At 41.8% G+C, this 27,543-nt stretch overlaps 5 protein-coding genes and 1 pseudogene across 7 annotated transcripts; 3 read left to right on the forward strand and 3 right to left on the reverse strand.

The window, feature by feature from the left end:
- Positions 1-97: 97 nt before the first annotated feature.
- Positions 98-1,761, reverse strand: LOC104718618 (L-lactate dehydrogenase B). Its single transcript, XM_010436391.3, has 2 exons — positions 939-1,761; positions 98-681 (listed from the first exon to the last, which is right to left on the reverse strand). The coding sequence occupies exons 1-2, from the start codon at positions 1,554-1,556 to the stop codon at positions 238-240; spliced, it is 1,062 nt and encodes a 353-aa protein (XP_010434693.2). The 5' UTR covers positions 1,557-1,761; the 3' UTR covers positions 98-237.
- A 340-nt stretch (positions 1,762-2,101) lies between these two features.
- Positions 2,102-4,598, reverse strand: LOC104718619 (uncharacterized). 2 transcript variants are annotated; one of them, XM_087468180.1, is made up of 2 exons: positions 2,598-4,581; positions 2,256-2,469 (listed from the first exon to the last, which is right to left on the reverse strand). In XM_087468180.1, the coding sequence occupies exons 1-2, from the start codon at positions 4,469-4,471 to the stop codon at positions 2,400-2,402; spliced, it is 1,944 nt and encodes a 647-aa protein (XP_087324306.1). In that variant the 5' UTR covers positions 4,472-4,581; the 3' UTR covers positions 2,256-2,399. The 2 variants fall into 2 exon arrangements, with proteins under 2 accessions (XP_010434694.2, XP_087324306.1); XM_010436392.3 differs by having other exon boundaries at positions 2,102-4,598.
- Positions 4,599-5,129: 531 nt separating this feature from the next.
- LOC104718621 (uncharacterized) lies at positions 5,130-16,012 on the forward strand. Its single transcript, XM_010436396.3, has 6 exons — positions 5,130-5,323; positions 14,035-14,684; positions 14,783-14,986; positions 15,134-15,202; positions 15,303-15,386; positions 15,461-16,012. The coding sequence occupies exons 2-6, from the start codon at positions 14,184-14,186 to the stop codon at positions 15,644-15,646; spliced, it is 1,044 nt and encodes a 347-aa protein (XP_010434698.2). The 5' UTR covers positions 5,130-5,323; positions 14,035-14,183; the 3' UTR covers positions 15,647-16,012.
- LOC104718620 (RING-H2 finger protein ATL79 pseudogene) lies at positions 5,442-6,067 on the reverse strand (annotated as a pseudogene). Its single transcript, XR_015569054.1, has one exon. The product of XR_015569054.1 is annotated as an RING-H2 finger protein ATL79 pseudogene (transcript).
- LOC109126838 (uncharacterized) lies at positions 6,511-8,650 on the forward strand. The gene is made up of 2 exons (XM_087468547.1): positions 6,511-7,948; positions 8,016-8,650. The coding sequence occupies exons 1-2, from the start codon at positions 6,511-6,513 to the stop codon at positions 8,648-8,650; spliced, it is 2,073 nt and encodes a 690-aa protein (XP_087324673.1).
- A 9,817-nt stretch (positions 16,013-25,829) lies between the features above and the next one.
- Positions 25,830-26,997, forward strand: LOC147935991 (uncharacterized). The gene is made up of 2 exons (XM_087468549.1): positions 25,830-26,150; positions 26,425-26,997. The coding sequence occupies exons 1-2, from the start codon at positions 25,830-25,832 to the stop codon at positions 26,995-26,997; spliced, it is 894 nt and encodes a 297-aa protein (XP_087324675.1).
- The last annotated feature ends 546 nt before the right edge of the window (positions 26,998-27,543 follow it).

Consider the following 27,543-nt stretch of genomic DNA (forward strand, 5'->3'; position numbering starts at 1 on the left):
GATGAATGATATTTTTCCTCATGAGGCAGGATTTTCACTCCATTTAAATGAATGAAATAGCCTCACATTGTCAACCCTTCAAAATTGGATTTTCACATTGTCAACTCAAAGTTGGGATTATTCTCCATAAAGAAGCATTTACATAACATATAATGATCAACATAGACACTCTCACCCATGTGATAATGATCATACCAAAACAACACTTGTAAAATTGAAGCAAATAGATGTGGGTATTCAAAGTCCCAATTGGCTCTGCATCTCCAATATAGTCTTAGCCGACTTCTGCAGCTTCTCAGACTCTTCATCAGTCATATGCACATTAGTCACAGCGACCACACCATTGCGTCCAAGCAAAGCCGGGAGACTGAGGAAGACATCACCCCCATCGACACCATAAAAGCCACGAGCAAGAACCGTGACAGGATGGATCTTGCGCTGGTCACGGAGAATAGTACGAGCGAGATTAGCAACAGAGTAACCAATGGCCCAAGAAGTGTAACCCTTGAGTCCAATGACTTCATAGGCGCTGCCAACTACGCTTTGGTGGATGTCCTCAAGGGTTTGTTTCTCGTAAGCAATTTGTTGCTTCTCTAGAAAACTTAAGACAGGGATGCCTCCAACACTAATGCTCGACCACAATGCCACCGAGCTGTCTCCATGCTCTCCCACAATAAATGCCTGCAAACAACCAATCAAACAAACCCCAGTTTCACTCTCCAATTGGATCATCTCAACATCGATTTTTATCATACTAAATCATTCCTTAAACACCTGATCACTCCTTAATTGTATAAAACCACTAAAGCATAGATTTTTATCATACTAAATCATTCCTTAAATCCGTATTTACCAAAAAGACAATTCTTTTATCAATCATCTAATTCCAATTGAAACTAAAGGATATTATAAAATTGAAGATCCAACACAAAACTGACCTGTACATCCTGAGCATTAACGTCGAGATGATCTGCGATTAAGAACCGGAACCGAGAGGAATCGAGATTAGTACCAGATCCAAGCACACGATTCACCGGGAAACCAGAGAGTTTCCAAGCAACGTAAGTCAAAACATCGACGGGGTTAGAAACAATGATCAATATAGAGTCAGGAGAAGCTTTAGCGAGTGGAGGGATGATATGGCGGAAGAGAGCAACGTTCCTCTGAAGCAGATTGAGTCTAGACTCGCCTGGGTTCTGTCTTGCACCAGCAGTGACGATACACAGATCTGATCCGGCGGTGACGTCGTAGTCAACAGAAGCGGTGATCTTGGTCCGAGGGAGGAAAGCAGCGGCGTGCTGTAGATCGAGCATCTCTCCACGAAGCTTATCAGGCTTGGAGTCGACGAGTGCGATCTCGTCGGCGAGATCTTGAGTGAGGATGGTTTGAGCTATGGCCATCCCGACGTTGCCGACTCCGACGACGGAGATTTTTGTACATCGGTTTGAAGGGAGAGAAGGATCGGCGTTGTGGATCGGTTTGAAAAAGGCGCTGGTTAGATCTAGACCACTTGGACCTAAGTCACGCAACGATGAAGTTGATGCGTTCTTCTCCATTACAAAAGTAGTTTTTAGGGATTTGATTTGATGATTCTGTTTCTTCTCTCTTGGGTGAGTGGGAACTGTACCTGTTACTTATAGGGGAGATGACCTCACTTTCTACATATCTGTCCTTTAATTCCGAAATTATAAAAGGAAAATAATAATACTATAATTGGTAGTAATTGACATTTGAACCTTTGATTTGTACTTTTTAATTGACAAATTGTTTGGTCCGAATGTAATTTTTAAATACTGTTTGGTCGGAAACAGGGATCAGCACACTGTTTTACCATTTTTTTTTTTTTTGCGTCAACATGGTTTTGCCATTCCCTTAAAAGTTCCTAAATATTAAACAATTGGTTAAAAAGCAAAATCAAAAACAGCTTTTGTTGACATAGTCTCTTAAATTAAGTTTAGAAAATGTACTAAAATACCAATAATCTTTTAAATTATTACTTGCACCGGTCTAGAAATTAGTTTCGAGAAGAAGGATAAATGTTTTGGAAGAGTAGTTTTTGCCTTGTCAACAAAGCAAAGTTGACAACTTTGATAGTTTTGACTTGTACAGCAACCGACAGACGAAGCTTTATTATTGCTAAACTTGGTTTTAATAGTTTGATACCGACAAAGTAATGATATTTTTGGCTAAGTGGGTTTTATTTTGTACAACGTAATTACTTCTTAAGATTTCACAAAAAAAGTATTTATTCTAGGTTGATAATGAGTTCACGGGTGGTACACTGAGACGACGGATGAGTGAAAGAGACGGATTTATTGGTCCTATAAAACTCTCTCCATTCATCAATATTTGCCACTTTGTGATGAGGCAAAGCAGGCATGCATCTTCTGTCCACGATCTCAAGTATTTTCTCTGTTTTTCCCAGATGCATTGCGGCTTCTCTCACCGACGCTTCCCTCACTTCCACTGCTGTAACCAAACACTTCATTCCTACTACCTGTGCCGTGTTACAAAAGCATCCTGATACTATGTCTGATACCATCCTTTCCACATCTTTCAACAGAGTCTCCTCTGTTTCAATGTTTCCTGACTCGTACTTCATCAAAAGGGTTTGGCTTATCCGATACATAGAGTTTGCTGCCTGAGTCTTGATAGGCCACTGAGAAGGCTTATGCTTCATGCACAGTATCCGATTTCTCTCCCATGACTCTGTAAACTCTTTCTTTGATGTATCCACCAGCTCTTTCAGAACTTCTTGTGATGTTTTTCTTTGTTGCTTGGATAGTTTTCGAAGATCCAAGTTGAGCCATTTATGGTAGAGATAAACTCCTAACCATACTACCTCTGCAGCTTTCCTGCTGTTAGCTAACTCTTCTCCGATATCAAGGACGTTTTCGAACTTGTTGACATAGAACAAGGCCTCGTTTACAGCTTTCACTAACTTCTTCAGCGAGTAAGGCTTGATATTGGGAAGAGCGGCAGCGATACTTGTCAGTGTTACCAATGGAAGGGCCCAACTATTAGGTGGCTCCCCAGAAGCCAGAGAAGCGACCTCGTCGCTGTCAAAATCTCGAATCCCTTCAAATCCTTGTGAGATGGGAGTTGTTGCCTCCAAGAGCTCTATTAAGTTTACGGGTTGTTTCTTCCGACCCTTTTGTATCAAGTGGTCTGTGGCCTCACGGTTGCTCCGTGCCATGTACTCTACCAGCTCCTCCTCTCCTTCAAGATGCAGAACAAATTGTCTCGTTGATGGATTTGAACCCGAGGACTCGGCGTTTGCAACACAATCACTTTTGAAGGTGAAATAAAAACAACATAGCAAGATTCTATTCACACAGTAGACCGTAATGAAACGGAGAAACTTGCTAGCCAACACTATACCATACTGTGTTGCAATACAAACATCAAGTATCCATCGGTTTAAGTCGTGTGCAAGCTTCTCGCTGCGGCGATTATGGAGCATCCAAAGGTTCAAGGGACGTTCTTTCTTCTCAGCGAGACACTCTACCCAATAACTCTCCACTCTCAACTCATCTTTGAAACATTTCTTTGTTCTTAATGGACACCTCAAGTTCACTGCCTGAAACCATCTGCTCGCTGGAGCAACGGTTCCTATGACAACTGCAGCTGCCTGAGAGACTAGAACCAAAGCGGTTGACCATTTGTAATCAGAGTCTCCATTGCAGAACCCTAGTGACCGGGATTGAAGAAAGTAAGACCGGACCATGGCTTCAGCCAACGTGACTGCACTCAAGAAACAGAGTAAACCAGTGGTGGTGCATGTAACAGAGCGAGACATCACAAACTGAGGACTAGAAGTGTGAGCCATCATCCAAAATTTCATCAGATCTTCTTTAAGCTTAGGAACTCCTCTTCTTCTCTCTGTATACGAAGGACACTGCTTCAAAGCAAACTCGTATCTCTTCTTGTACTTGAGCTCCAAGAAACGCTTTGTGGTCGGGACTGTGATAGCAGAGAAACTCAAGATCATAAACATTAAAAACATGAGTACAATGACGAGAGCGTGTTCTGGATGGAAAACGTATATGGCTCCTGTGCCCAATTGGATACAGATATTAACAACATCGGTGATAACTAGAATCCCTAAAGCCATGAGGTTCATGAGGATATCTTGTGTGACCATGAAACCAAGAGACGGCATGGAATTAGCCATCACGGTGCAGACGAATACGCTACTGCTGAGTTTAGCGAGCTGATCTTGGCGGCTAGGCATAGAAGTGTTGAGATCCAAGGAGAGTTTGACGCAGACAGAGATAAAAGTGAGAGTGGTGGCGTTGAGAGAGAAGAATTTGCAAGGAAACCAGAACTTACGGTGGCGAAAGCCGTGAATAAGATCGGAAAACATGGCAACTCCACAGAGCAGTGAAGCAGCAGCGACGTAGACACCTATCGATGGCAACGGCTTGCTGAACTCTGCGTCGCTTAGATTGCCATGAGAGTCGCAACCCATCACTAGATTTGTCTCACTCTCTCTCGATTCCTCTATTTTTTCCTCTGTTTAGTCTTCTTCTATAAAGATTGGAGAGAGTCAGAGAAAGAGTTTCTATGTTGAGAATCTTCAAAGAAGTTACTAGTTTTTTCCACTCAAAGTTATATACTATAAGCTTTGACTTGTCTCAAGTTAGACTCGTTCAAAAGCGAACTGTTTGGTTGCATTCACACACTGACACAGCTCTTCTCATCGACTGACGTGTTCGTCTCTCCCTTGCATTCTCTATACTATACTTAATGATTAATTTAATTTTAATTTTAATTTAGTCAAATGATATTTTTAATGTACAGTATAGTGAGGAGAAACAATTAAATCTAATTAATATATGTGTATAAACCATAAATTTATAAGTAATGAAAAAAAAAATTACCAACTATCTAATTTTTGACTAGCGAATTCGTGAAAAGAAATATTATAATTTGGAAAGAAAAAGTTGTTTATGGTGATATAAGTTGGTGGTATTCATTCTTTAAGATATATTTTGGAATTATTGTATAAGTACCACTCTGATCACGTTACCACGTAAATGTGGTCTAGAAATTGAGTGAAGACCTTTGCACGCACTTGGAATTTTCTCCTATTGTTAGAATCATACCATGCCATTAATGGAGTTAATGCTCATAATGTGAGTCATTCAACTTCTAATTCTTTTCCTCACCCTCAATATCCATGATTTTATCTAGTAATTAACACCTCGCTCTTTTCTTTCTTATCCAACAAGTGTGGGAAGATAGAACACCATTCAAGACCTCATATATCTTTCTGAAACTCCGACATTGAATAAAGCCTTTGGTCCCTCTGTATTATGAGGTAAGATTTTTGCTTCGTTTACACACTGGTCTTTGTTTGTTTGTTTTTTTGCGTTGTATATGATGATTCACAAAAATTGACTTAACATCAATATCCTGCGTGTGTGCGATTTTTATGATTTCATGGAAATATAAAACGAAATAGACTAACTTGGAAAAGATGATAAAGGTGTGATGTGGTAAAGACAATAAAGAGGAAAAAAAGTGGGCAAGACGCCAAAACCAGGTAGCTACCAATTGACTAAGCTGTACTTGTTAGTTGTATGCTCTGTGAGTGAAGTTGAGGTGGGGAGGAGAAGATGTTTGCCCGGCAAGTGGGACAAGAGGAGTGGGAGGAGGAGATCCACTTCTGGATGCAATGAACGTGGAATCCATGTTTGCATCTGTCCAACACGCGTAGGGTGTCACCGTCCTGGAATTCAGACAAACAAATGATGCACTCTGCTTCGGTGCCTGCCAAGTTCATTCCGGGGGAGTAAACAAGTGTCGGGGGAAGTTCCGAAAGGGAGGCCTCATCAGGGTCAGGATCAGGTTTAGGGTCATGTTGGAGGACTGGACGGAGGCAACAACGGATGGCAGCGTGGAGAGAGAAAACGCAGACGAGAGAAGAGAAGATGATGATGAGGAGGATCGAGGCGTTGGCGGCAAAGTCACTGGAATGAGAGTAAGGCTTCCAGCCGCAACTCTGGGACGTACATGTAGAGGTAAGTTGGGGTTGGGGATCAGATGATAATAGCAGCCGCATTGGATCAACTCAGGCAAGTTCTTACAAAAAACCCTCATGTCTTGTTGTGTTTTATAGAGAGAATGAACAAAAGAGAGAGCATTAAAGAGAAGACGACACACAAACCAGAGTGTGGCATTGGTCTTATTTTGTGAGGAGGGAGACGTGGATATGTCCAGAGAAAGGGACCACTTGAGTTTATGAAGGATATGGATTGGTGGTGAACTGATACATCGATCTGTCATTTCCATTTATATATAAACCAGATTCTTCATGATAATGCTTTCCCCTTCTGTCAAGGCAACTCTACAGTTCCCTTTTTTCTTAAAATCTTAAATGCTCATTTAGTTTCTATCTTTATCCTAAACACTTATCTTTGACGATATTGTGAGCTAAAATATTTGGCGATATCCTTTCGTAGCCGCCGTTGCCGATCTCGGTAACGGCAACCCGTCTCAGCTCCGATGACTAAAAAGAAGCGATCCCCTCGCAAGTCCACCTCCTCAGCTTCCGCACCCCCCCCTTCTATCCCCCCAGATCTGCCTCCACCAAAGCTAGCGATTGACTCCCGAGCAGCAACCACTGTTCCGGTGCAGTCTCCCCCCCTTTCTTCTGCTACTCAGGACCCCATTAAGGATGGTCCTCTCTCAATGAGATCTGCAAGTCCGGTTGCGTCGTGCGACTCAAGAACCCATATCCAAAATCCTCAGGAAGTTTCCTCGACCGACAACTCTACTCAGCCTTCTGCTCTGGCAAATTGGAAGGAAATGCTTGTTGGATCTTCTGGAAAAATGGAGAAGAAGGGTATCCCAATTACCCTAGATTCTGGTGAGTTGTGTGTTAAAATTCCCAATATGGTGGTCCAGAGAAACCAAAACCGGTGGAAGGACTTCATTATAGGCCAGTTTCACGGTAATCTCCCCTCCAAAGGAGCCCTCTACGCCATCCTTAATGGAATTTGGAGCCGAAAGCGAAGGGACATCACCATCTCCAAGCAAGGTCCAAAGTCGGTGCTCATAAGAATTCCATGCGAGGAAACACGCAAAAGGGTACTTGCTCAACGAGTGTGGCACATTGAAGGCCAATCTATGTTCGTAGCGGATTGGGAGCCAGATCTTTCCCCGGTGATGCCAGAACTAACTGAAGCTCCAGTCTGGTTAGAATTCCGTGGAGTTCCACCCCAATTCTTCTCCCAGGAAGCATTGGAATACATAGCGGGTTTGGTTGGTCATCCAGTCTTTTGTCATCCTTCTACGATCAATCTCACGGATTTAGAAGTTGCGAAAGTGTTCACGATAGTCAATATCACCAAGCCTCTTCCAGAAGCGGTCAATGCCCAATTCGAAACGGGAGAAACATTCAGGATTGTTGTATCCAGTCCGTGGCTTCCCCCTATATGTGCTTTCTGCCAAGGAGTTGGTCACTCTATTAAGCGGTGTCCCACGGCTCCAATCCTTTGCAGCTTCTGCAACTCAACCTCCCACTCCAAGGAAGCTTGTACTCGGGGAAGGCATGAAGGGAAAACTACAGCTGAAGTCCCCATGGCTCGCCAAAGAAAGAACCCTTCAAGGAGGCGTAAGGAACATACAAAACGTCGCTCTGAGGGAGTGGAGAATCCTCCTATTGATCCCTCTGTCTCTCTACAAAAGGAAGGTAACCTCAAAATCGACATCGGCCTTACTTCAGTTCACAAAACTGCCAAGTCGGGTATGAAGAAAGCTGCATCTAGACGTCTCCCACCCTCGTCTTCCTCCTCTTCAGATGCCGCGTCTCTAGAGGAATCCTCTTCTTCAGACTCTCCATCCGAAGAAGATGATAATCCAGATGACAATGACAAGTTTATGAAGGTCCTGTCTAAGAAGGAAAAGAAAAAAGAGAGGCGCTATGCGCAGGCTTCCAATGGTAAGAAGCCACAACCAAATCATCTCATTAATGGTAACAGTCAATACTTTTTGTTGGAACGTTAGAGGATTTAATCTTAGTGTAAAGAGGAGAAGCTTCAGGAAATGGCTACGGCGGTATAAGCCGGTTTTTGGTAGTTTAATTGAGACTCGTGTCAGGCAACACAAATCTCTTAAATATGTGAATTCTATGTTTGCGGATTGGCATTTTGAAGCCAATTATGAGTTTGCTGAGCTAGGAAGAATCTGGATAGTATGGCATCATTCAGTGAAGTTAGTGATCCACTCCAAGTCTAAACAGATGATGACTTGTGTTGTTCAACTTCCTGGGGAGGATAGTGAGTTCGTGATCTCTTTTGTGTATGCTGTTAATCATCGTATGGGGCGTCAGGAACTATGGGAGGAGATATGCGCTTTGTCCCGTGACCAGTCAGTCAATACAAGACCATGGGCTCTTCTTAGAGATTTTAACCAAACTTTGAGTCCCGCAGAACACTCTTCGGGAGGTACCAGAATTAAAAGAGGAATGGAGGAGTTCCGGGAATGCCTTGCCTATGCGAATCTACAGGACCTCACCTTTAGAGGGAATCAGTTCACTTGGTGGAATAAGCAAGAGACCAATCCGATCGCCAAAAAACTGGATAGAGTTCTTGCTAATGATGAGTGGAGGATTAAGTATCCACTTTCCTACTCCCAGTTCTAGGAGCCTGACTTTTCGGATCATAGTCCCTCCATCATTGATCTTGGAAGAAGACAGCAGGGTCGAAGACACTTTATGATCTCACATTATCTTCTCCACCATGAAGAATTCCTCCAGAGGCTGTTGCATTATTGGCATGATACGGATCCTCAGGGAACTGCACAGTACGCATTGATGAAAAGGCTCAAAGGTCTAAAAGGAGTGATTCGGGATCTAAACAAGGAACACTTCTCTGGATTAGAGACACGCACGAGAGAAGCTCAGGAAAAATTGCGTTTGTGCCAGTCTCTCCTGTTGAGCAATCCCTCCCCGGCTACTGCTTCTCAAGAGAAACTGGCTTACAAGAAGTGGATGACTCTTGCGATCGCGGAAGAGAAGTTTATTTTCCAGAGAGCCCGAATCAAATGGTTTGAGTGTGGTGATCTCAACACTGCTTTCTTCCATAGAGTGATGGCAACCCGCAGAGCAATGAATCAGATTCATTATCTGATTGATCAACAAGGAGAGCGTCTTCCCAGTCCTGAAGAAGTGAAACTCAATTGTGTGTCCTATTACAAGGACCTGATTGGAGGGCATCCTGCGACTCTTACTTCTGAAGAGATTGACCGAACAAGGGAGATTATGCCATTTAGACTGACAGAGAATCTCCAGGCCCTTCTAACTGCAGAAATCACTGACTCTGAGATAAAGCGAGAATTCTTCTCCATGCCTGCCAACAAGACCCCTGGTCCGGACGGCTTCACGGGTGAATTTTACAGAGCTTCCTGGGATATCATCGGGGCTGACCTTATTGCAGCAGTCCATGAGTTCTTTCGTCATGGAAACCTGCTCAAGCAGATCAATGCGACGGCGCTGATCCTGATCCCTAAGGAAATAGGTGCTGGCAGGGTGACTAACTTCAGACCTATTTTGATGTGACCCCGGACTACGGACGTGGTTCACGGACGTACGGACGGAGGATACAGCGGAGCGGATCGGAGAAGCGGTTCGGTTAGGGATGAGAATGGACGCGAATGGACGCGAATGGACGCGGAACAGCGGACGTACGGACGGATGGTCGGACGCGGCGGACGCGGCCGATAAACGGACGTACAGACGCGTCGGATGGACGAGTGAGCGGATGGAACGCGGATGGACTAGGGAGTCACGAGGAGATACTCGACTCGTTCGGCTCTAGTTAGGAAGCGGATGGGAACGGACGCTGCGTACGGACGGACGCCGCGGATGGAGCGATGTACGGAAGGAAACGGCACAAGGAACGACAAGAACGGACGGAGAGAGATTCGCGAGGAGATGCTCGACTCGTTTGTCTCTCGTATAGATGGGGATGAACGGACGGTGGATTGAGTCGACGACACACGGGAGATGGCTCGGCCCGTGATACGGTCGGACTAGAAGGTCATGAACCCAGTTCTTGAACCTTCTAGGGTTTCTCTAGAGCCAAGTCCCGGACTTGAGCGGGAGAGAGGAATGAACAAAGATCCAATCTTTGGGCCAATAATTTCTATATTCCAGTCTATCTTTTACAATGAGGGTTTAGGCCTTTATATAGGCAATGCTTACATAAGGGGACACTTAACCCTAGAAAACGTGGCCAGGACCTGATCCATGCACTTGGCCATAAAGTGAAAAGCAAAAGCAAAAGGAAACAAAGACCATCCAACGGTCATAAGAGAGTTCAAAGGAAATAAAGGAAAGGAAGGAAGGAGATAGGGTTGCCACGTCATTGGTGGGACGTGGCTGATAGGATCTTCACTTCCTTGGCCCATTATCTTGTCAATGAAGGTTTCCAAGTCACGGGCCAAGCGGGAACGAAGTGGAGATGCACTAGAGCTCGCTGCCTCGTTAAAACCCCTTCGGTAAACCCATTGGGACAAACCCGAAGTAGGAAAAAGAGTACAGCTCCTTCTAATGACTTAGGGGTGTCTTCACGCTAGCGTGATGGTGAAGACACACAAATCAAGCTTCCCAAAGCTGGTCGCACCCAAGGCTCTTCATTGGTGATGCTAGCTCATTAGATGACGTTGTCTTGCTCCTCCTCGATGATCCTTGGGGACTGGTTGATGCCGCGTTGATGTTCTGGACCGACTTTTATGCTCCTACGCGAGCTGCTAGACGATGGTACCATTGTACCGGTTCTCACCGCGGTACGGTCATGACCCGGGTTCCATCATATTTCGTGTTGCAATGTTATTTACAAGGTGATATCCAAGATCTTAGCTCGTCGAATGGAAGATATCCTCCCAATGATGATCTCCAACTCTCAATCAGCATTTGTTAAAGGCAGACTTCTCGTTGAGAATGTTCTGTTAGCTTCTGAGATGGTTCAAGGTTTTGGTAGAAGTAATGTCTCTCCTCGTGCCCTGTTGAAGGTAGACCTGAGGAAGGCTTTTGATTGTGTACATTGGGATTTCATATTAAAGATTCTCGAGATTGCTCAGTTTCCTCCAAAATTCATAAAATGGGTGGAACAGTGTGTCACCACCACCTCCTTCTCGGTCAACATCAATGGAGAGTTATGCGGTTATTTCAAAGGTGGAAGAGGGTTGAGGCAGGGGGACCCCCTCTCACCCACCCTGTTTGTTATAGCCATGGAAGCTCTCTCTAACCTCATCAGCCAGCGCTTTGCTTCGGGAAGAATTGGGTATCACCCCCTGGGCAGGGACCCAATCGTCTCCCATCTTGCCTTCGCTGACGATCTGATGGTATTCTTTGATGGAGGAAGAAACTCTCTTCAAGAGATTGCTTGTTTATTGGATGAATTTGAGTCTTTATCAGGTCTGAGCATGAACCGAGATAAATCTACGCTCTTTGTAGCAGGAATCTCCCCAGAGGATCAGGACCATCTAGTACTCTCGGGCTTCCGCTTAGGAGCCTTCCCTGTGAGGTATCTTGGGCTGCCTCTTCTTCATCGCAAACCAAGGAAGGCTGACTATTCCCCTCTCCTGGACAACATCAAGGCTAGGTTCTCCTCTTGGTCCAGTAAAGTGCTCTCGTTTGCGGGCAGGCTTCAACTTATTTCAGCAGTGATCTACAGCTCTTTAAATTTTTGGTCTTCTGCTTTTGCTCTACCTAAAGGTTGTCTTCGTGATATTGAATCCATGTGCAACTCCTTCCTTTGGTCTGGAAATATGGAAAAACGGGCCACCGCAAAAGTCTCCTGGAAAGATATCTGCCTTCCTAAAAAGGAAGGTGGCCTCAGCCTCAAAAACTTCTCTGTTTGGAACAAAGCGCTTAACTTGAAACTGGTTTGGCTTTTGTTTCAGAACAGCGGTTCTATCTGGGTTGCTTGGATGAGGAAGAACATGCTCAAAAGCAACAACTACTGGACGACTCAAGTTAATTCAGGGGTTTCTTGGATGTGGAAATATCTCAATGCCTTGAGGCCAATGGTCAAATCTTTACTGAGTTGTAATATTGGTGATGGGAACACTGCGAGCTACTGGTTTGATAACTGGACTTGTTTGGGTCCGCTGATGGATGTCATTGGTAGTGATGGTCCCAGACTAATGGGTATTCCAAGGGAAGCGACTGTTGTACAGGGAACTGGTTCACAAGGTTGGAGACTTCCATCCCAGAGGACCAGAAACGTATCACTCTTAACAATCCGCAATGCTCTCCTCATGGTGGACCCCCCCAAGAATCTACAGGTGCTGATAGTTATTCCTGGGGACCTGAAAGGCAACGAAAGGAGTTCTTCAGCACTAAGACAACTTGGGAAGCTGTGAGACCCTCATCGGGGATCAAGGAATGGAGCAAGGCAATCTGGTTTAAGAGGTCTATTCCAAAACACTCTTTCACGTTCTGAGTAGCAAATCGAGATAGACTTCCAGTGCAGGCGAGACTTCTCAATTGGGGAATCAACGTAGACGCCACCTGTGTTTTATGCTCTACAGATATAGAGAACAGGGAGCATTTGTTCCTGCACTGTGACTACTCTCTCCAACTTTGAGGACTTGTTCTCACGCGACTTGGTCAACCAAACCTCACCTTCTCATCCTGGCAAACTCTGATCAGCTGGCTTATCGGTTCAACAACTGGTATGTCGTCCACTCTAAAGAAACTGGTCACCCAAGCCACTATCTACCTCATCTGGAAGGAACGCAACACTCGCACTCATGGGGGTGTTCTCTATACCCCTGATTCTCTGTTTCGAGTACTTGACAGAACAATCAGAGACATTCTTCTAGCTCACCAACACAGCAAGCAAGGAAAAGGACTTCTTCGCAAATGGCTTGCCCATTTATATTAACTAGTAATTCTCGGATATGTAATCTCTTTTCAGTTTCTGAAGCCTTTTGTCTCCTTTAGCGTTCATCTTTTTAATTTTTTTTTGGGCTGTCGCTAAATATATAAACTTGTGTAAACCTCAAGTTCCTTTGATAATATAATTAACAGTTATCAAAAAAAAAAAAAAAAAAAAAATTTGAAGTTCTCTCATACACATACTAGTCCAGCCAGTTACGTGTTCTATTCACATTTCAACTCTTATTAACTCACTCCTTATTACTACTACACTTCCATTTCCTTTTGTACCTATCACCTAACTAACATCTTTAAGTCTTTTACTTCTAAGCAAGAAGCAATTGTAGGATGCAGTGGCTCACTGTTAAGACTTTAGGTTCTACATGGACCAAACTGTAACTACACTAAAACAGTATTTGCAACTCTTTTGGGACTAATTGTATTATTCAACCCAAGCACAAAACACCTTCGCCACTATCTTTTAGTCTGTAATAAGTTGCTAAATCCAGACTCTTCTATTAGTTCCAAAACCGTCTCAAGTATAGCACTGTTATGTATGATCACAAAATTGTCCCTAAGTAGACTTTATTGTGTTTTAGTCGGAAATGTGCAACTTTCATTACTAGTCACATATTTGTCCCTAATCCGCTGCGACCGTTTTTTTGTGACCAACATATGTAGTCGCTAAGTAGTCACAAAACCTTTATTTGCGACTATTATAGGAAGACATGGTTTTTTTTGTGGTGAACTCCATTCTTTCCATCTTCTCCCAAATGGATTTTTTCCTATTTACTGCCCACACTATGAATTGCACTTAGATTAACCCCCCAAAAAAAGGAACAAATTCTTCATTGTATATGTAACTTTACAGTAAAGAAACAAAAAAAAAAAAAAAAACAAAGAAAGCTCAAACTTGGAAACTATGAGAACCTAAATTGCTCTCTAAAAAGCTCACTCCACAATGCTCTCATCTCCGTTGGTTTGAATTTTCAAGAGCCAATAATTAATTAATGATCTCGTTAGTGATTAATATGATTTTGAATAAACAGAAGAACAAAATTCAAATAAACACAAAAGATGCCGTTAAACTTTCTAAGCCCATAATTAGGCCCATTAAAGACAAAAAGTCAATTTTTGACCAGAGAGAAGGATACGAAATTTGAAAAGAAGAGAGTGAGAGTGGGACATTGGGGAAAGAGGAAAACAAAACCAAATTCCCTCTGCTTCTTCCTTCTTCTTCCCTCAAATTCAAAATCACAGATCCTATTCTTCAAAACCTTCCATTTGAAAAATGGCATCTCGCTACAATTCCTACGATTCTAGATCATCCGTATCTTCCTCGATACACTCAGATCTATCTCCCTCAGCCGAATTCAAATCGAACAACAACAAGCCAGTTTCATCCAATGCCATTATCAGATCCAAGTCTTCCTACTTAACCAAAACAACAAAACCCGATGGTAATCCTGGGAACCTCACTTGCATGATGAAGAAGCTGATGGATATGAAGAAATCTAATCCCAAGAGCAAGAGGGTCGAGCTTGTGATTCCCGAGGAACTCAAGAAGATTGATTCTGTTAGAGGAGGAGGAAAAGGGAAGAGTACATTGGGAACATTGCAGAGGAAGCTATTCGGGAAGGAGGACAAGGTGAAGCCTGTGACAGAGGTTAAAGGGAACACTAGGACTCTCTCTATGGTTCTTAGAAGCGAGAGAGAGCTACTGAGCATGAACAAGGACCAGGAGGTTGAAATCTCTGAGTTGAAATTGCAGCTTCAAGACAAGAACCGAGAAGTAATATCTTCTTTCCCCTTCTTAGTTTAGCTGTTTAGGGTTTTTGGAATGTGTCTGTGTTAAAAAAGGTTAAATTTTGGATTATTTGTTTTTGGTAGGTGGAGAAGTTGAAGGATCTGTGTCTGAAGCAAAGGGAGGAGATAAAGTCACTGAAGAGTGCAGTTCTGTTTCCGGATGCTATGGATAGCCAAATTAGCCAAATGCAGGAGCTGAATCAGGCTAGGCAGATCATTCCTAATCTTCAAAAGCAGGTCATTTCACTCAATGGCCAGCTCCAATGCATTGCTCAAGATCTTGCTGAGGTAATTTTCTCTCTTTAATTAGTGTATATGCATGTAATTCTTTTGGTAGGACTTAGAAGCTCAGGGCATTGCTGCAGCAACAGTCCAGTGTTCTATATAGCTTTGAGTATTATCTAATAAGAAACTGAAATAACGCATCTTTATCAGGTGAAGGCGAACAAGTATATGTCAGAAAGCTGTTACTGGCAAGCACAGACATCTTCCTATGATTCACTGGTAAGCAAAATAGGATCAAGATTAGAAACTTTGAAGAGTCTTAAGTTTGTACCAACAAATTCTTGGCAAGAGGGTCTTACTAGAACTAAATGCATATCAGGAATTTAGCTCAGGAAGCCCTGATGGATTGGCTCTAGAAGATCTGAATCCATGTCTAACCCCTTATACCAAGAAGAAGCCTAAGGTACTTGCTTTTTAGCCTTGAGGTACAAAGCTCAGGTTGTTGGTCTCTGGCTCACAAGCTAAGCTATTGTGCAGGAGTTTGAGAGGGTTGATTCAGCAGAAGAGAGCTTATCAGGGAGAAGCACTATAACAACAACAGGAGGTAAAGTCAAATCGAGTGCAAAAAGTGTAAAGCTGTCAAGGAGCTCAGAGGGAAAGGCAGGGCGGAGATCAGAAGAGAGCAAAGTATGGTATAGTGGTGGGAGAATGTTTTTAAGGTAAAAAAAGAAAAGAAGAAAATAGTGCCTCATAAGGTAAGCTTTGTCCATTTTTTCTCACTTGATGTGTTACGTCTCTTGCTCTCAATCTCTAGAGAGCAGTATGATTTTGGTAGAACCATCTGGAGCCATGATCCACGATTGAGTTGAATAAGAGAAGAGTGTTATGTGTAAAATATGTCATTCATAATATGTTAATGGACTAATGGTATTAGACTACTAGTAGGTGAGGAGAACTAATGTTTCCTTTGCATCACCTCTTCCTATTTGATGACATCATGATAAAATTACATTTAGACGTTATTGTAAATCATTCATTAGTAGTGTTGTTATTACTTATTAGAGATTGATACTCTATCCGTTTCTTCAAGATAAGTGGTTTGGCACTTTCATACATTTAAAGCAAAAAAAAATGCAATATCCTGTTCAAAAAAATTGCAATATTGTGTTCAAAACAAAAAAAGGTTGCAATATGAATGAATTCTACCCCTTCTTTATTATTATTATCGTATTTATTAATTACGTTAAATTAGGTTATCCGTTATGCATGAGTGGTAAATTGGGGACAAACATAAGATTTACATTAAAACTAAAAACATGTATTTTTTATGAAACAAAACAAAAATCTAAAAACATGGATTTCGTGACATATCGCACCATGGATCAAATTGTTATTAGAAGACTTCGATCCATCTCTCTATTGATTTACAATGCAATATATACACGATTACATAATGTTGTCCAAGCAATATATTGACAAATATGGTAAGTGAATATGTTAGTGAATATCTTAATTTATCACTCTCCCGCAGTCATAGCGGCATCTCAGATGATGCTCAGGTTGAATTGAAAATCAGTGAAGAGAGGAGTGTGGAGACCTTTGGTAAAGATATATGCGTATTGATGAGAGGATGAGATGTGTAGGACGCAAACTTGGCTGAGAGCTATATGTTCTCGTACGAAGTGAATGTCTATCTCAATATGTATTATTCGTTGGTGCTGGACTGGATTGTTGGAGAGGTAGACGACACTAACGTTATCACAGTAGACTGATGTGGCTTTGGATAGGGGACAATGGAGCTCCAACAGAATGTTTCGAAGCCAAGTGGTCTCTGCAACTACGTTAGCGACTCCATGGTATTCAGATTTGGCACTTGAGCAAGAGACTGTGTGTTGTTGCTTTGAGGACCATGAGATCAAGTTATCACCATGGAAGACACAATATCCGGAGGTGGAGCGTCGTGTAGACGGGCAGCCTGCCCAATCTGCGTCCGTGTATGCGACGAGTCCAGACGTGTTTGATGGGTATAGCTGTAGTCTGTAGTCGAGACTACATTTTATGTAGCGGAGGACGTTTGAGTGCAACTAGATATGACTCTCGGGGATCATGCATGAAGAGACATATTTGTTGAACGACAAAAGAGATATCCGGTCTTGTAAAGGTCAAGTACTGGAGGGCGCTGACAAGATTGCGGTAAAGAGTTAGGTCGACAACGGGTGGTCCATCAGCTGCAACAATTTTTGTGCGTGGTTCGACAGGTGTAGTGCATGAGTTGCAGTTTGTCATGTTGGCGCGATGTAGAATGTCAGTTGCGTAGTTCCATTGAGAGAGAAACAAGCCGGAAGCGTTTCTCTTGATGGCATTGCCAAGGAAGTAGTGGAGTTCTGATGGGATCCGGTGCATTAGTGCTGGTATGATCGAATGAATTAAGATAAATAACATAATATTTATTCCGCTGATGCTAGGAACCAGTGAGGTCCAAACATCATAGTGAATTATTTCAAAAGGTTCAGAAACAGACGAAATAACTGAATTAAAAGGTAATTGAATGTGTTTCCCCAGTTGACAAGTATGGAAAAGTGATTGATAGTAGGATTTTTACCCAGGGTACCAATTCCCTATGCAGTTGTAGTACAAAGGTTATCAATCCAAATGGTTGTTATGCTAGCAGTTAAGATATGATCAGAACTATGCAAGTCAAGCCAAGCAATAGTTGGATTTGATCTAACAATCCTGGAATAAACAAAAGAAAGCAAATGAACAAGAACCACACGACCTAAGCACTCGATGCAAGCATTCGAGTACAAGATCGGGTGGGGTGATCGAGTAAACTAGATAAACAAGAACAACTCGAAGGTATACTCGAAGCAGGTGATCGTGTACCTGTTCGGGTAAGGGATCGAGTGATGAATAAAAATGCAAACAATCTAAATACGAAAGCTCCTAAGGATGGGGTAATCGACTCCTAAGTGTTCCTGACCAGTATGGATGTCCTACATGCCTCAAGCAAATATTCCCTAGACAATGAATCTCTAAAATCTTGTTAAAACACTCTCGTGATAGAAACAATCAACCTTAATCACTTCCCTACCCAACTCTCGTTGGAGAAACATGACCAAGCAGGCAATACAAACCGATTCATTATTGTTAATAAACCCCTTACTCATCTAATCTCTTAGGCTAAGTGAGTAAATCTCTAGCATTTATTGATTCAAGCATTTCATCTACACCTATCGGTGGTAAAGCGCCTTAGATATAACCTCAACCTCTCGGTCTATTGATAGCATTAAGGACACCAATCTAGAAGGGAATTTATAAAACACAAATATCAAAGCTAAGACATCCTAACCGATCAAGAACACAAAATTGTCTATCCCATCCCTAGAAACTTTACTACACTACTCATATCTCATTGCAGAAAACATAAAAGCATAGATAAACGAAAATTGCATTATATTAAAGTTAGAAGTAGAGTAGAAGAGTATAGAGTAGAAATCTAAGAGAAAATGCAAGAAGAAATAAAATAAATCCTAACAAAAGTGGAAAAAAGTTTTGAGTCGCTCTCGATCTCTCCCAGAAGCTCTCGCTCTTTGTTCTGAGGGTCTGCAGCGTGCTAGGGCGAGTGGAAGAAGAGAGGGGTTCATATATGGAAACCTATTAACCCTAGCTTCCCAGTCCTGCACGAGCGTTTGCTCGATGGGGTGCACGAGGATGTGCTCGGGTTGCTCTTCGGGTAGGCTCTCAGATTGTTTTTTCTGTTCTTAGATCCTCCTCGATCGGGTTGGTGTTCCGGCTGTTCTTCCTCCTTCGGGTACATGCTCGGGTTTGACCTTCTTTCTCCCCATTTTAGGCTCTTAAGCACCTGTTTTCATCCAAAATATGCAAATGCAAGAATGCAAGATATGGACAAAAAGGGATGCTAAAAACATGTAAATTAGAGAGTTATCGGACTCCCAAACTTAAATCTTGCTAGTCCTCTAGCAAGGAAGTAGGAGGGTGCGGTTCAAAAATGGGACTCATAACCTTTTAAGCTAAGCGAAGGATTCAAACTATAGTTCTTAAAGATAGTTTAATGGTGCTAAGATCAATCAACATACTTACAAATATTTTTCTATGCTTATCACCATGCATCGATCTAGTTCATCATCCAACTAAAAGTAAAGACTCGCAATTCCAAAGAACATCTCTTTCACATTCATTAAAGCAATTGGCGAATTCTTGCAAATGGAAGGTGAATCAAACTCAATCCGTTTCAAGGGTAAGGCTTTTGGTAGAGTGGTTTTGAGCAATTTCTTTGGGTGGGTTACTCTCAAAAGAAGGAATGCTAGACAGTTGTGAAAACTATCTAAGATTGAGAACAATTAGGGCATACAAAGCTTAACTCTTAATAATCTACCCCTTTTCTCATTAACCTTTTTTTTATTTTTTTTTTATCAAACCCCCTAGAATAAAACTATCCACATCCTTGATTTTAACTCTTTCCCTTTTTTTTTTATAATCCCTAAGGTCTAAACTTTACACATCTAGCTCTTTTTTTTTTTTTTTTTTTTTTTTTTTTCTTTCTTTTTCTTTCTTTGCTAAACTCCTAATAATAATCCAATATTATTTTTTTCTTGTTCTTTTTCTTTCCTTGGAGACTATAGCAAGATCCTTTTCTCTTTTTTTTTCTTACTTAGAGACTTAGAGCTAATTGAATCGAACCTTAGAGACTTTCTTTCTTTAATTTCTCACAACCCAACCCCAAATAATCATGAATAACCACCTATCTTTCAAAATCGATCCTAACAGCTAGTTCAAATTCTAACTTAGCTAAATCAAGGCAAGTTATTTGTCGTTCTCAATACTCTCAAGGTTTCACAACCTATAGCACAATGAAAAGGCCTCACTCAACAATTCAATGCAAGGTTTGAAAGAAAGGTTTGGGTTCAAGGGTAGGGAAAACGAATCGGGTTAAACGAAAAGATTGGTAAAAATGGTGTGTTAACCCGATTTTAGAGTTACCATGAGCAAGTATTCAAATTCTATAAGCAAGACAATTTAAATTCAAGTTAAGTCCAATAATATAGAGATAATTCAATGTTCAAGCAAGTGGAGGAAGCTTTCAAAAGATACAAGGCTTTAAACAAAGATTTTTCATTTTTTTCCAAAGATTGATCTAGCTACAATGAACTGTGACTAAAGGCTATAACTTCAATCCTAAGGTTTGGCATAAAACAAAGTGGTTTTAATCATTGTCCCCTACGATGCATATGCAACAATCCTATATGAAGCAATCTAGACACAATCCTAATATGAAAATGCAACTACATGAACACTCTTTATTTTATTTTATTTTTTCAAATTTTTCAAATTTTTAGGGTTTTTTATGCAAATAGATGCAGGCTCAAATGAATAAAACTAGTATGCAAAAATTTGAAGTAAGAAAATAAAACACAATGTTATATACATCCTAGGACTCTCCCTCAAACTTAAATTACACAGTCCCTGTGTAAATAAAAGTCTGAAAAAGGTTCCAAGAATCACACAAAATGAAATAAAACTAAATGCAATGTTATTTACAAAGGTGGATGAATGTGTTACCTCATGGGTTGGTGAAGAAGGAGGTTGTATCAGCCTCCATACTCGCCAACATGTACCCAAGGTCGCCACTGACTTCAGCGGGCGCCGGGGTTCGCTCGTTAGAGAGCTCGGTTATGCGCATGGATGACCTGCTCGGACCAGTATCTGAGGGGTTGATCGGGTAAGTGCTCGCGTAGCTCATCGGGTATTGCATCAGGTAGTACGACGGGTATGGTGGGAGTGGTACAAAATGGTCACCCGTATAGCCGATTGCAGGGTGCATCAAGTAGGGCATCTGATACGGCATTTGGTAAGGCCCTGAGTATTCACCTAGATGGGTGCTCGATGGGTGCATCGAATAAGGCATCGTGTACCCCATCGTGTCGGACATCGGATAGGCGTCTGAGTGGCTTCTCCGCGATCTTTCGGGTCTCGTGACACCCTCCTCTGCTTGGGGCTCGTAGGAGGATGCCATGTGGGGCTCTGGAGGTGCTAATCCTTGGGTTCCTCCCAATGGTCCGCTTCTCCCCATCCATGTGGGTGCATAAGCTGAAGTGGGAGCTGAGGCACAACTTGCCTTGTCTTGAAGCTCCTTGATCTGTCCTCCCATTACCTTCACTGAGCCAGTGAGGCCTTTTACCTTCTTGGCTAGGAACTTGTTCATCCTTTTCAGCCAGCTGATCCTCTTGTGAGCTTCCCTCACCCCAAGAGGTTGCTTTTGAGAGCACACGTACTCCTCAAAATCATACTTATCCGAGTTGTCTCCCTATTCTTGCCCAGTCGTCTTTCTCTCTCCTGCCTCGGACTCCTCCTCCGGATTGTACAGCTCCTCCAAAGGTGGTGTGAAATCTATGTTATCCCCTAGTCAGATTTTGGTGCACACGACGTTGGGCAGGATCATTTGGGTGGCTCCGACAGTTGGATGGACAAACTTGAAGAGCAGCATGTCGTTTGGGTTTTCATAAGCCAGGAACCTCGCCAATGTGAGGTAGTCGACGTCTAGCCACCTCGGCTTATGAACCAAAAAGGGTGTGACCAATCCTCCTATGGAGGTCTCTCCAGCTCCATCTCTTCTCTCAGTTTTCATTGCCGAAGACTGAAGGTGGAGGAACTGATCGAGCAACACAAAGACCATGCTGGTATCCGCAACATCTCCTACTAGTGGTGTACCATCCCTAGCATTGTCTAAGACTCCACACAAGGCAACATCTAGCAGCTGGAGCTCGTGATCATTCACATTCCAGTCTTCTTTCTAGCAAAAAGAGTGCATGCGAGGGACTTGTGAAAATACCTCAAAAAGGGCTCTTTATTTGGGCAGAATTGGAGCTTGTGGACTTGTAAGGGATCTTGTCGTCTATTGTCAGCCATAGGGACTTCATCTCTTCCTTGCTCACCTACATGTTCTCTAGGCTCCCAGCCTTGAAACCATATAACTTCTCCATCTCCTTGTAGGTGAGTCGGTATTCCTTGTTGCGCACGGAGAAGGTGATGAACCCGATCCCCTCATCGAGTAGTAGGGTCGGGTGGTCTTCAAAACAGTGTAACCGCAATGTGGAGAGGAAATGTATCGTCTCCTCCTCATAAGCCTCGAGGTTGGCTCGCATCATATTGCCCAGGTGGCACATGTCGAACATGAACTCCACATCTCTTGCGATTCCCAACTGCTTCATTGTTTCACGGTGAGGGAAACGGGTTCCTACAAAGCTCATCTTGCGGAGGACCTTGAAAAGCTTTGCCGGAGTCTCCACCTATTTCTGCTTCAGCCTCCGCGAAGCCTGGCGTGTGCGTTCTCTCTGCTACTCTTCTTGGTCATGGCTCTCTTCCTCTGAGTCTCAATTCTCTTCCTCAGCTGCTCTCTCGGCTACCCTCTCAGCCCTTTCAGAGGCTGGTCTCTTCCCTCTTGCAACCGCAACTCTGCTCCTTAACCACAAGGTTTAGATCTCCTCTGGTTCTCCTCCACCGGCATCAGAATCGACCTCCATAGGATCGGTAATGGTTCTCTCGGACGTAGACAGGTCCCTATGTCGAGGAGATCGGCGGATTGCGATAGCTACAGGATCGGGACAGAGAACACGGGTCTCTACTCGATCGGCTGCTCGGGTGGAGGATCGGGTTGAGCAACGGGTTGGGGATGCGAAACGTCCAGCCAACGGTTGGGAATGTGGAACGTCTCCCCTTCCTTGTGAATCGTGAGCTTCGGCGGCATCACCTCTGGTTCTAGCAGCGACGGAGGTTGATCTGCTCCCCTTCTGTTGGTAGGTCTTCATATTTGGTGCCATTGTTGAATCCTTGAAAAGAGAGCAAAGCTAAACTTTGAGATTAGTAAGGTTAGTCCCCAAGAAATTGAAAAGTCTCGATTCCTTTGAGAGAAAAATAGAAAGTAGGAATGCAAAAAGCTTTTAGGGTTGAGAGACTTATCGATTTGTGCTGCTGAGAGAGAAGGGTTCCAGTCCCTTTAGATAGAAGAGGGTTAGCAACTTGGGCTTCCCCGAGAGTGGGCTTGGGTTTCTGGAATTTGGATTCCACTCGCCACCCGATGGAGAACACGACCAGGCGCGTCGGGTACGTATTCGGGTGGAGCCTCAGGTTGCTCAAAATTTTCTCTTTCTTCTTTTATTATTATTATTATTTATTTATTTTTAGAAATGAAAATATGCAAAAACAGAAAATAAGATAAAATAAATGAATAAGAATTAAAACAAAATAAAAGATACCTTTGGGACTTCCTCTCAAGTGAGCTTGTTTAAAGTCACTAAGCTTTACTAAAGAAGACTTTCTTTACATAAAGATAAAAGGAAGTTTTATGAGGATTATTAATTACCTAAATTGTAAAAAGGGAAATTAACAATTTCTAGTTTGGTTAGAATTGGGAATTCGCCTATTGTGTGGCTAAGTCCAATTAGTATAAATAGGGGAGGCTGGGTCTTGGGAAAGATCAGAACTTCATAGATTGAGAAATTTTACCGTTTGAATCTTAAACTTAAAGAAATATTAGTTTGAAGATTCAAAGCAGGCTAAAGAGAATATGATTAGAAAATAGAGTTAAGGAAAAACCTTGTAAAAACTTATTTTCTAATATAAAGAAAAACCTTGTAAAAACCTTGTTTATTTCTTTGTGTGATCACATAGCTCTTGCGTTTTCAATGGGTATTAGAGCTTACACTTGTAAGGATTTAGTACAGGTGAGATCCTGAGGAAAAGATGGAGAGCTACAGTGATCTTCTCAATAACAACAAGGTTATTCTAGACGATGAAAACTATGGATTTTTGAAATCAAGGGTGAATTCTATAATCGGTGGGATAAATCGACTTGCTTGGAAGACTGTTCTTGAGAAGTGGGAAGAACCAACAATCAAGGATGAAAATGGTTCAAGGATAGCTAAGCCTGAGGAAGATTGGACAGAAGAAGAGCTGAAGAAGTCAAAGTACAACTCTCGGGCTCTCACAACTATTCACTGTAGCATAGGAAGAAAACAATTTGAACTAATTCAAGGGTGTGAGACAGCAAAAGAAGCATGAGATATTCTTCAAATCCAGTATGAGGGCACAACAAAAGTACAAAGCCCTAGAAAAGACATGTTGGCGTCTCGTTTTGAGAATCTAAGAATGGAAGAGCATGAATCAATTTCTGATTTCAGCTCAAAAATCAGCACTTTGGCTCAGGAAGCTGTGACCTTGGGAAAAACATACAAAGATCAGAAATTGGTTAAAAGTTTCTTCGCTATTTGCCCACAAAGTTCATGGCTTACAAAACTGCGCTGTGTGTATAAAACAAAATCGAGGATTTAACTTTTTCGGAAGTAGTAGGAATGATACATGCTCATGAGATGGAGTTAGGAGGAGTTAAAACTTCTAAAGGTGTTGCCTTAACAGTCTGTGAAACCAAAGACAAGATAGTAGATGATGACCCAGTTAGTTTGTTGGTTCACAGATTTGATCGTGTACTCAAAAGAGTGGAACAAGGTCAAGGCCAGAAAAAATTCACATCGTATAAGAAGACTAGCGAAGAGAGCAAATTTACGAAGAAAGCAGAGATGCAGTGTCATGAGTGCAATGGTTATGGACACTTTATTCGGGAATGCCCTACAGTTAAGAGACATTAAAACAAATGTTTTGTATGCAAAGGTTTAGGACACACTGAGGAAGAATGTGTAAGTCGAAAGGAGAAATCTTTGATGAGTATGGATGAAGATACTGATGAAGACAGTGAAGAAGAAATTTTGAATTTTGTGGCCTATCTAGGGATTACCGAGTTTGTAGATGGAGAAGAAATTTCAGACTCTGAAGGAGAACCTGAAGAAGAATTAGTTGAAAGCTATAATGAAGTTCGAACTGCACTCATTACCCTTGGAAAGGAGAATCAAGAATTGGTAAAAGAGAAGGAGCGTCTTGCTAATTTAGTTAAAGCTCTGCAGGATGAGTTAGAATCTGAGAAGAAGATTAGCCAAGAAAGTGCGCTATTGATAAAAGAAAAATTTAATCTTGTTAATCGGTGTGAAGAACTGAAGAGCAATTTAGATGCAGAGAAAGAAAAATCTGCAAAATTGCAAACTGAGCTTGAGACTCAACATAAGAAGATTCACATGTTTGCTGGAACGAAGCAACTAGATGAAATCCTAAGCTATGGAAGGACAGAGAAGACCCATAGAGGCTTAGGAGTTAATGGTCAAACATCTGGAGAAACCAAATTTGTGTCAGGAGGACTGAATATTCCACCAGCAGATGCAGAAAAAAGTCAACAAGATAGGATCAGTGGATGTTATTACTGTGGGAAGTATGGGCACATAAAAGCTTTCTGCTATAAGTACTGGAAAAAGGCTCAGAAACTCAAATATCAAGGCAAGTTTTTCTGGAATGGATTTCGTAAACAAATCTGGATAATGAAGTCGGATCTATATCAAACAGTATCAAAAGGAGTTACGAGGTTTACTTCAGGTGTAAACTTCAGATGCAACATGGCGTTGATTACAGAAGAACCAGACAATGACAGTCCTTGGTATTTTGACAGTGGTTGTTTTCGTCATATGACAAACACACAAAACTATCTACAAGATTTCAGAAGAATCAGAGGTGGTAAAGTTACATTTGGTGATGGAGGTCATGGAGATATTCAAGGAAAAGGGAGAACCGATGAAGGATTGACGGTATCATTTACTAAAGTAGACTGCAAAGCTACTAATGAAGAGAATGATGTGGTTCTGAGAGGAAAGCGGTCTGGAAACAACTGTTATATGTGGAATGGCAATACAGCAAGAGATGATCTTAACCTGTGAATGTCAGAAATTTGACCACTCTAGTCAATAATGAGATAGTGCGAGGAGTTCCACATATAAAAGGAGTTGATCGAATGGTGTGTGGACCATGTAATCAAGGAAAACAAGTTAAGATTCAGCACAAGAAAGTTTCTGATGTTCAATCCAAGGATGTTCTGGATTTAGTCCATATGGATTTAATGGGACCTATGCAAACAAAGAGCTTAGCTGGGAAGAAATATGCGTTTGTATTAGTTGATGATTACTCGAGATACACATGGGTTCGGTTTATTCGAGAAAAATCAGATACCATGGAGAGTTTCAGGATTTGGGCTTTGCAGCTTATAAATGAGAAAGGAGGAATTAAGAAGATACATAGTGATCATGGTGGTGAGTTTCAGAATGAGGCAATGAAGGTATTTTGTGAGAATCATGGTATTTCACATCAGTTTTCTGCTCCTAGGACGCCTCAACAAAATGGAGTGGTTGAGAGGAAGAATAGAACATTGCAGGAAATGGCTCGAGCAATGATTCATGGAAATCATGTGTCTCCGAGATTCTGAGCAGAAGCATTAAACACGTCATGTTACATCATAAACTGAGTTTATGTAAGGAAGAACTCAACCACCCTATGAGCTTTGGAAAGGAAAAATTCCAAATCTAAGTTATTTCCATGTGTTTGGGTGCAAGTGTTATATCTTGAACGACAAGGATTATCTAGGTAAATTTGATCCCAAAAGTGATGAAGGAATATTTCTTGGTTATTCAGAGAGTAGTACAGCCTTCAGAATTTATAACAAGAAATTGTTTACCATAGTTGAATCAGTCAATGTTGTGTTTGATGATTACTCCTTTAACCAATGGAGAGGAAGTGAATCTGATAGTGAAACAGAGGAGATGGCTGCAATTGAACCAGAAGAAGTGGAAACCGACAAGAAAACGGAAACTGAGACGGTAAATAGTCAAGAACCATTATTGCAAGTCCATAAAAATCACTCAGCATCTGATGTTATAGGAGATCTCAAAGAAGGTATGAAAACCAGAGGTGTCAAGATTGATTTCAAGAAAATGGATTTTGCAAGTTGGGAGAAAGTTTACTTTGAGTGTTTTGTCTCATTCCTTGAACCAAAGAATCATAATGAAGCTCTTGAAGATAACTCATGGATTATAGCAATGGAAGAGAAGTTAGAGCAGTTTGAGCGAAACGAAGTATGGGAGCTAGTTCCTCGACCTAACAATGTAAATGTGATAGGGACAAAGTAGATTTTCAAGAACAAAACTGATGAGAATGGAATTGTGGTTCAAAACAAGGCAAGATTGGTGGCTCAAGGATATACACAGATAGAAGGAATTGATTTTGAGGAGACATTTGCTCCAGTAACAAGACTTGAATCAATAACGTTTTTTCTGGGAATGGCATGAATCATGAACTTCAAGGTGTTTCAAATGGATGTTAAAAGTGCTTTCCTAAATAGAATTCTACAAGAGGAAGTATATGTGGAACAGCCTAAAGGATTTGAAGATTCAAAGTATCCAGATTATGTGTATAGTCTAAAAAAGGCTTTATATGGTTTGAAACAAGCTCCAAGAGCATGGTATGAAAGGTTGACTAACTCTCTGTTTCAGCAAGGTTATGAACGAGGAAATGTAGACAAGACTTTGTTTGTACTAACCATAGAGGAAGACATCATGGTTTTGCAAATTGATGTGGATGATATCATTTTTGGGAGCACATCACAAGATTTGGTTAATAAGTTTGTGGAGAATATGTATCAAGAGTTTGAGATGAGTCTTATTGGAGAATTGAAG

This window comes from Camelina sativa, chromosome 10 (genome assembly GCF_030686135.1).
Source record: "Camelina sativa cultivar CO46 ecotype springtype chromosome 10, ASM3068613v1".
Lineage (NCBI taxonomy): Eukaryota > Viridiplantae > Streptophyta > Magnoliopsida > Brassicales > Brassicaceae > Camelina > Camelina sativa.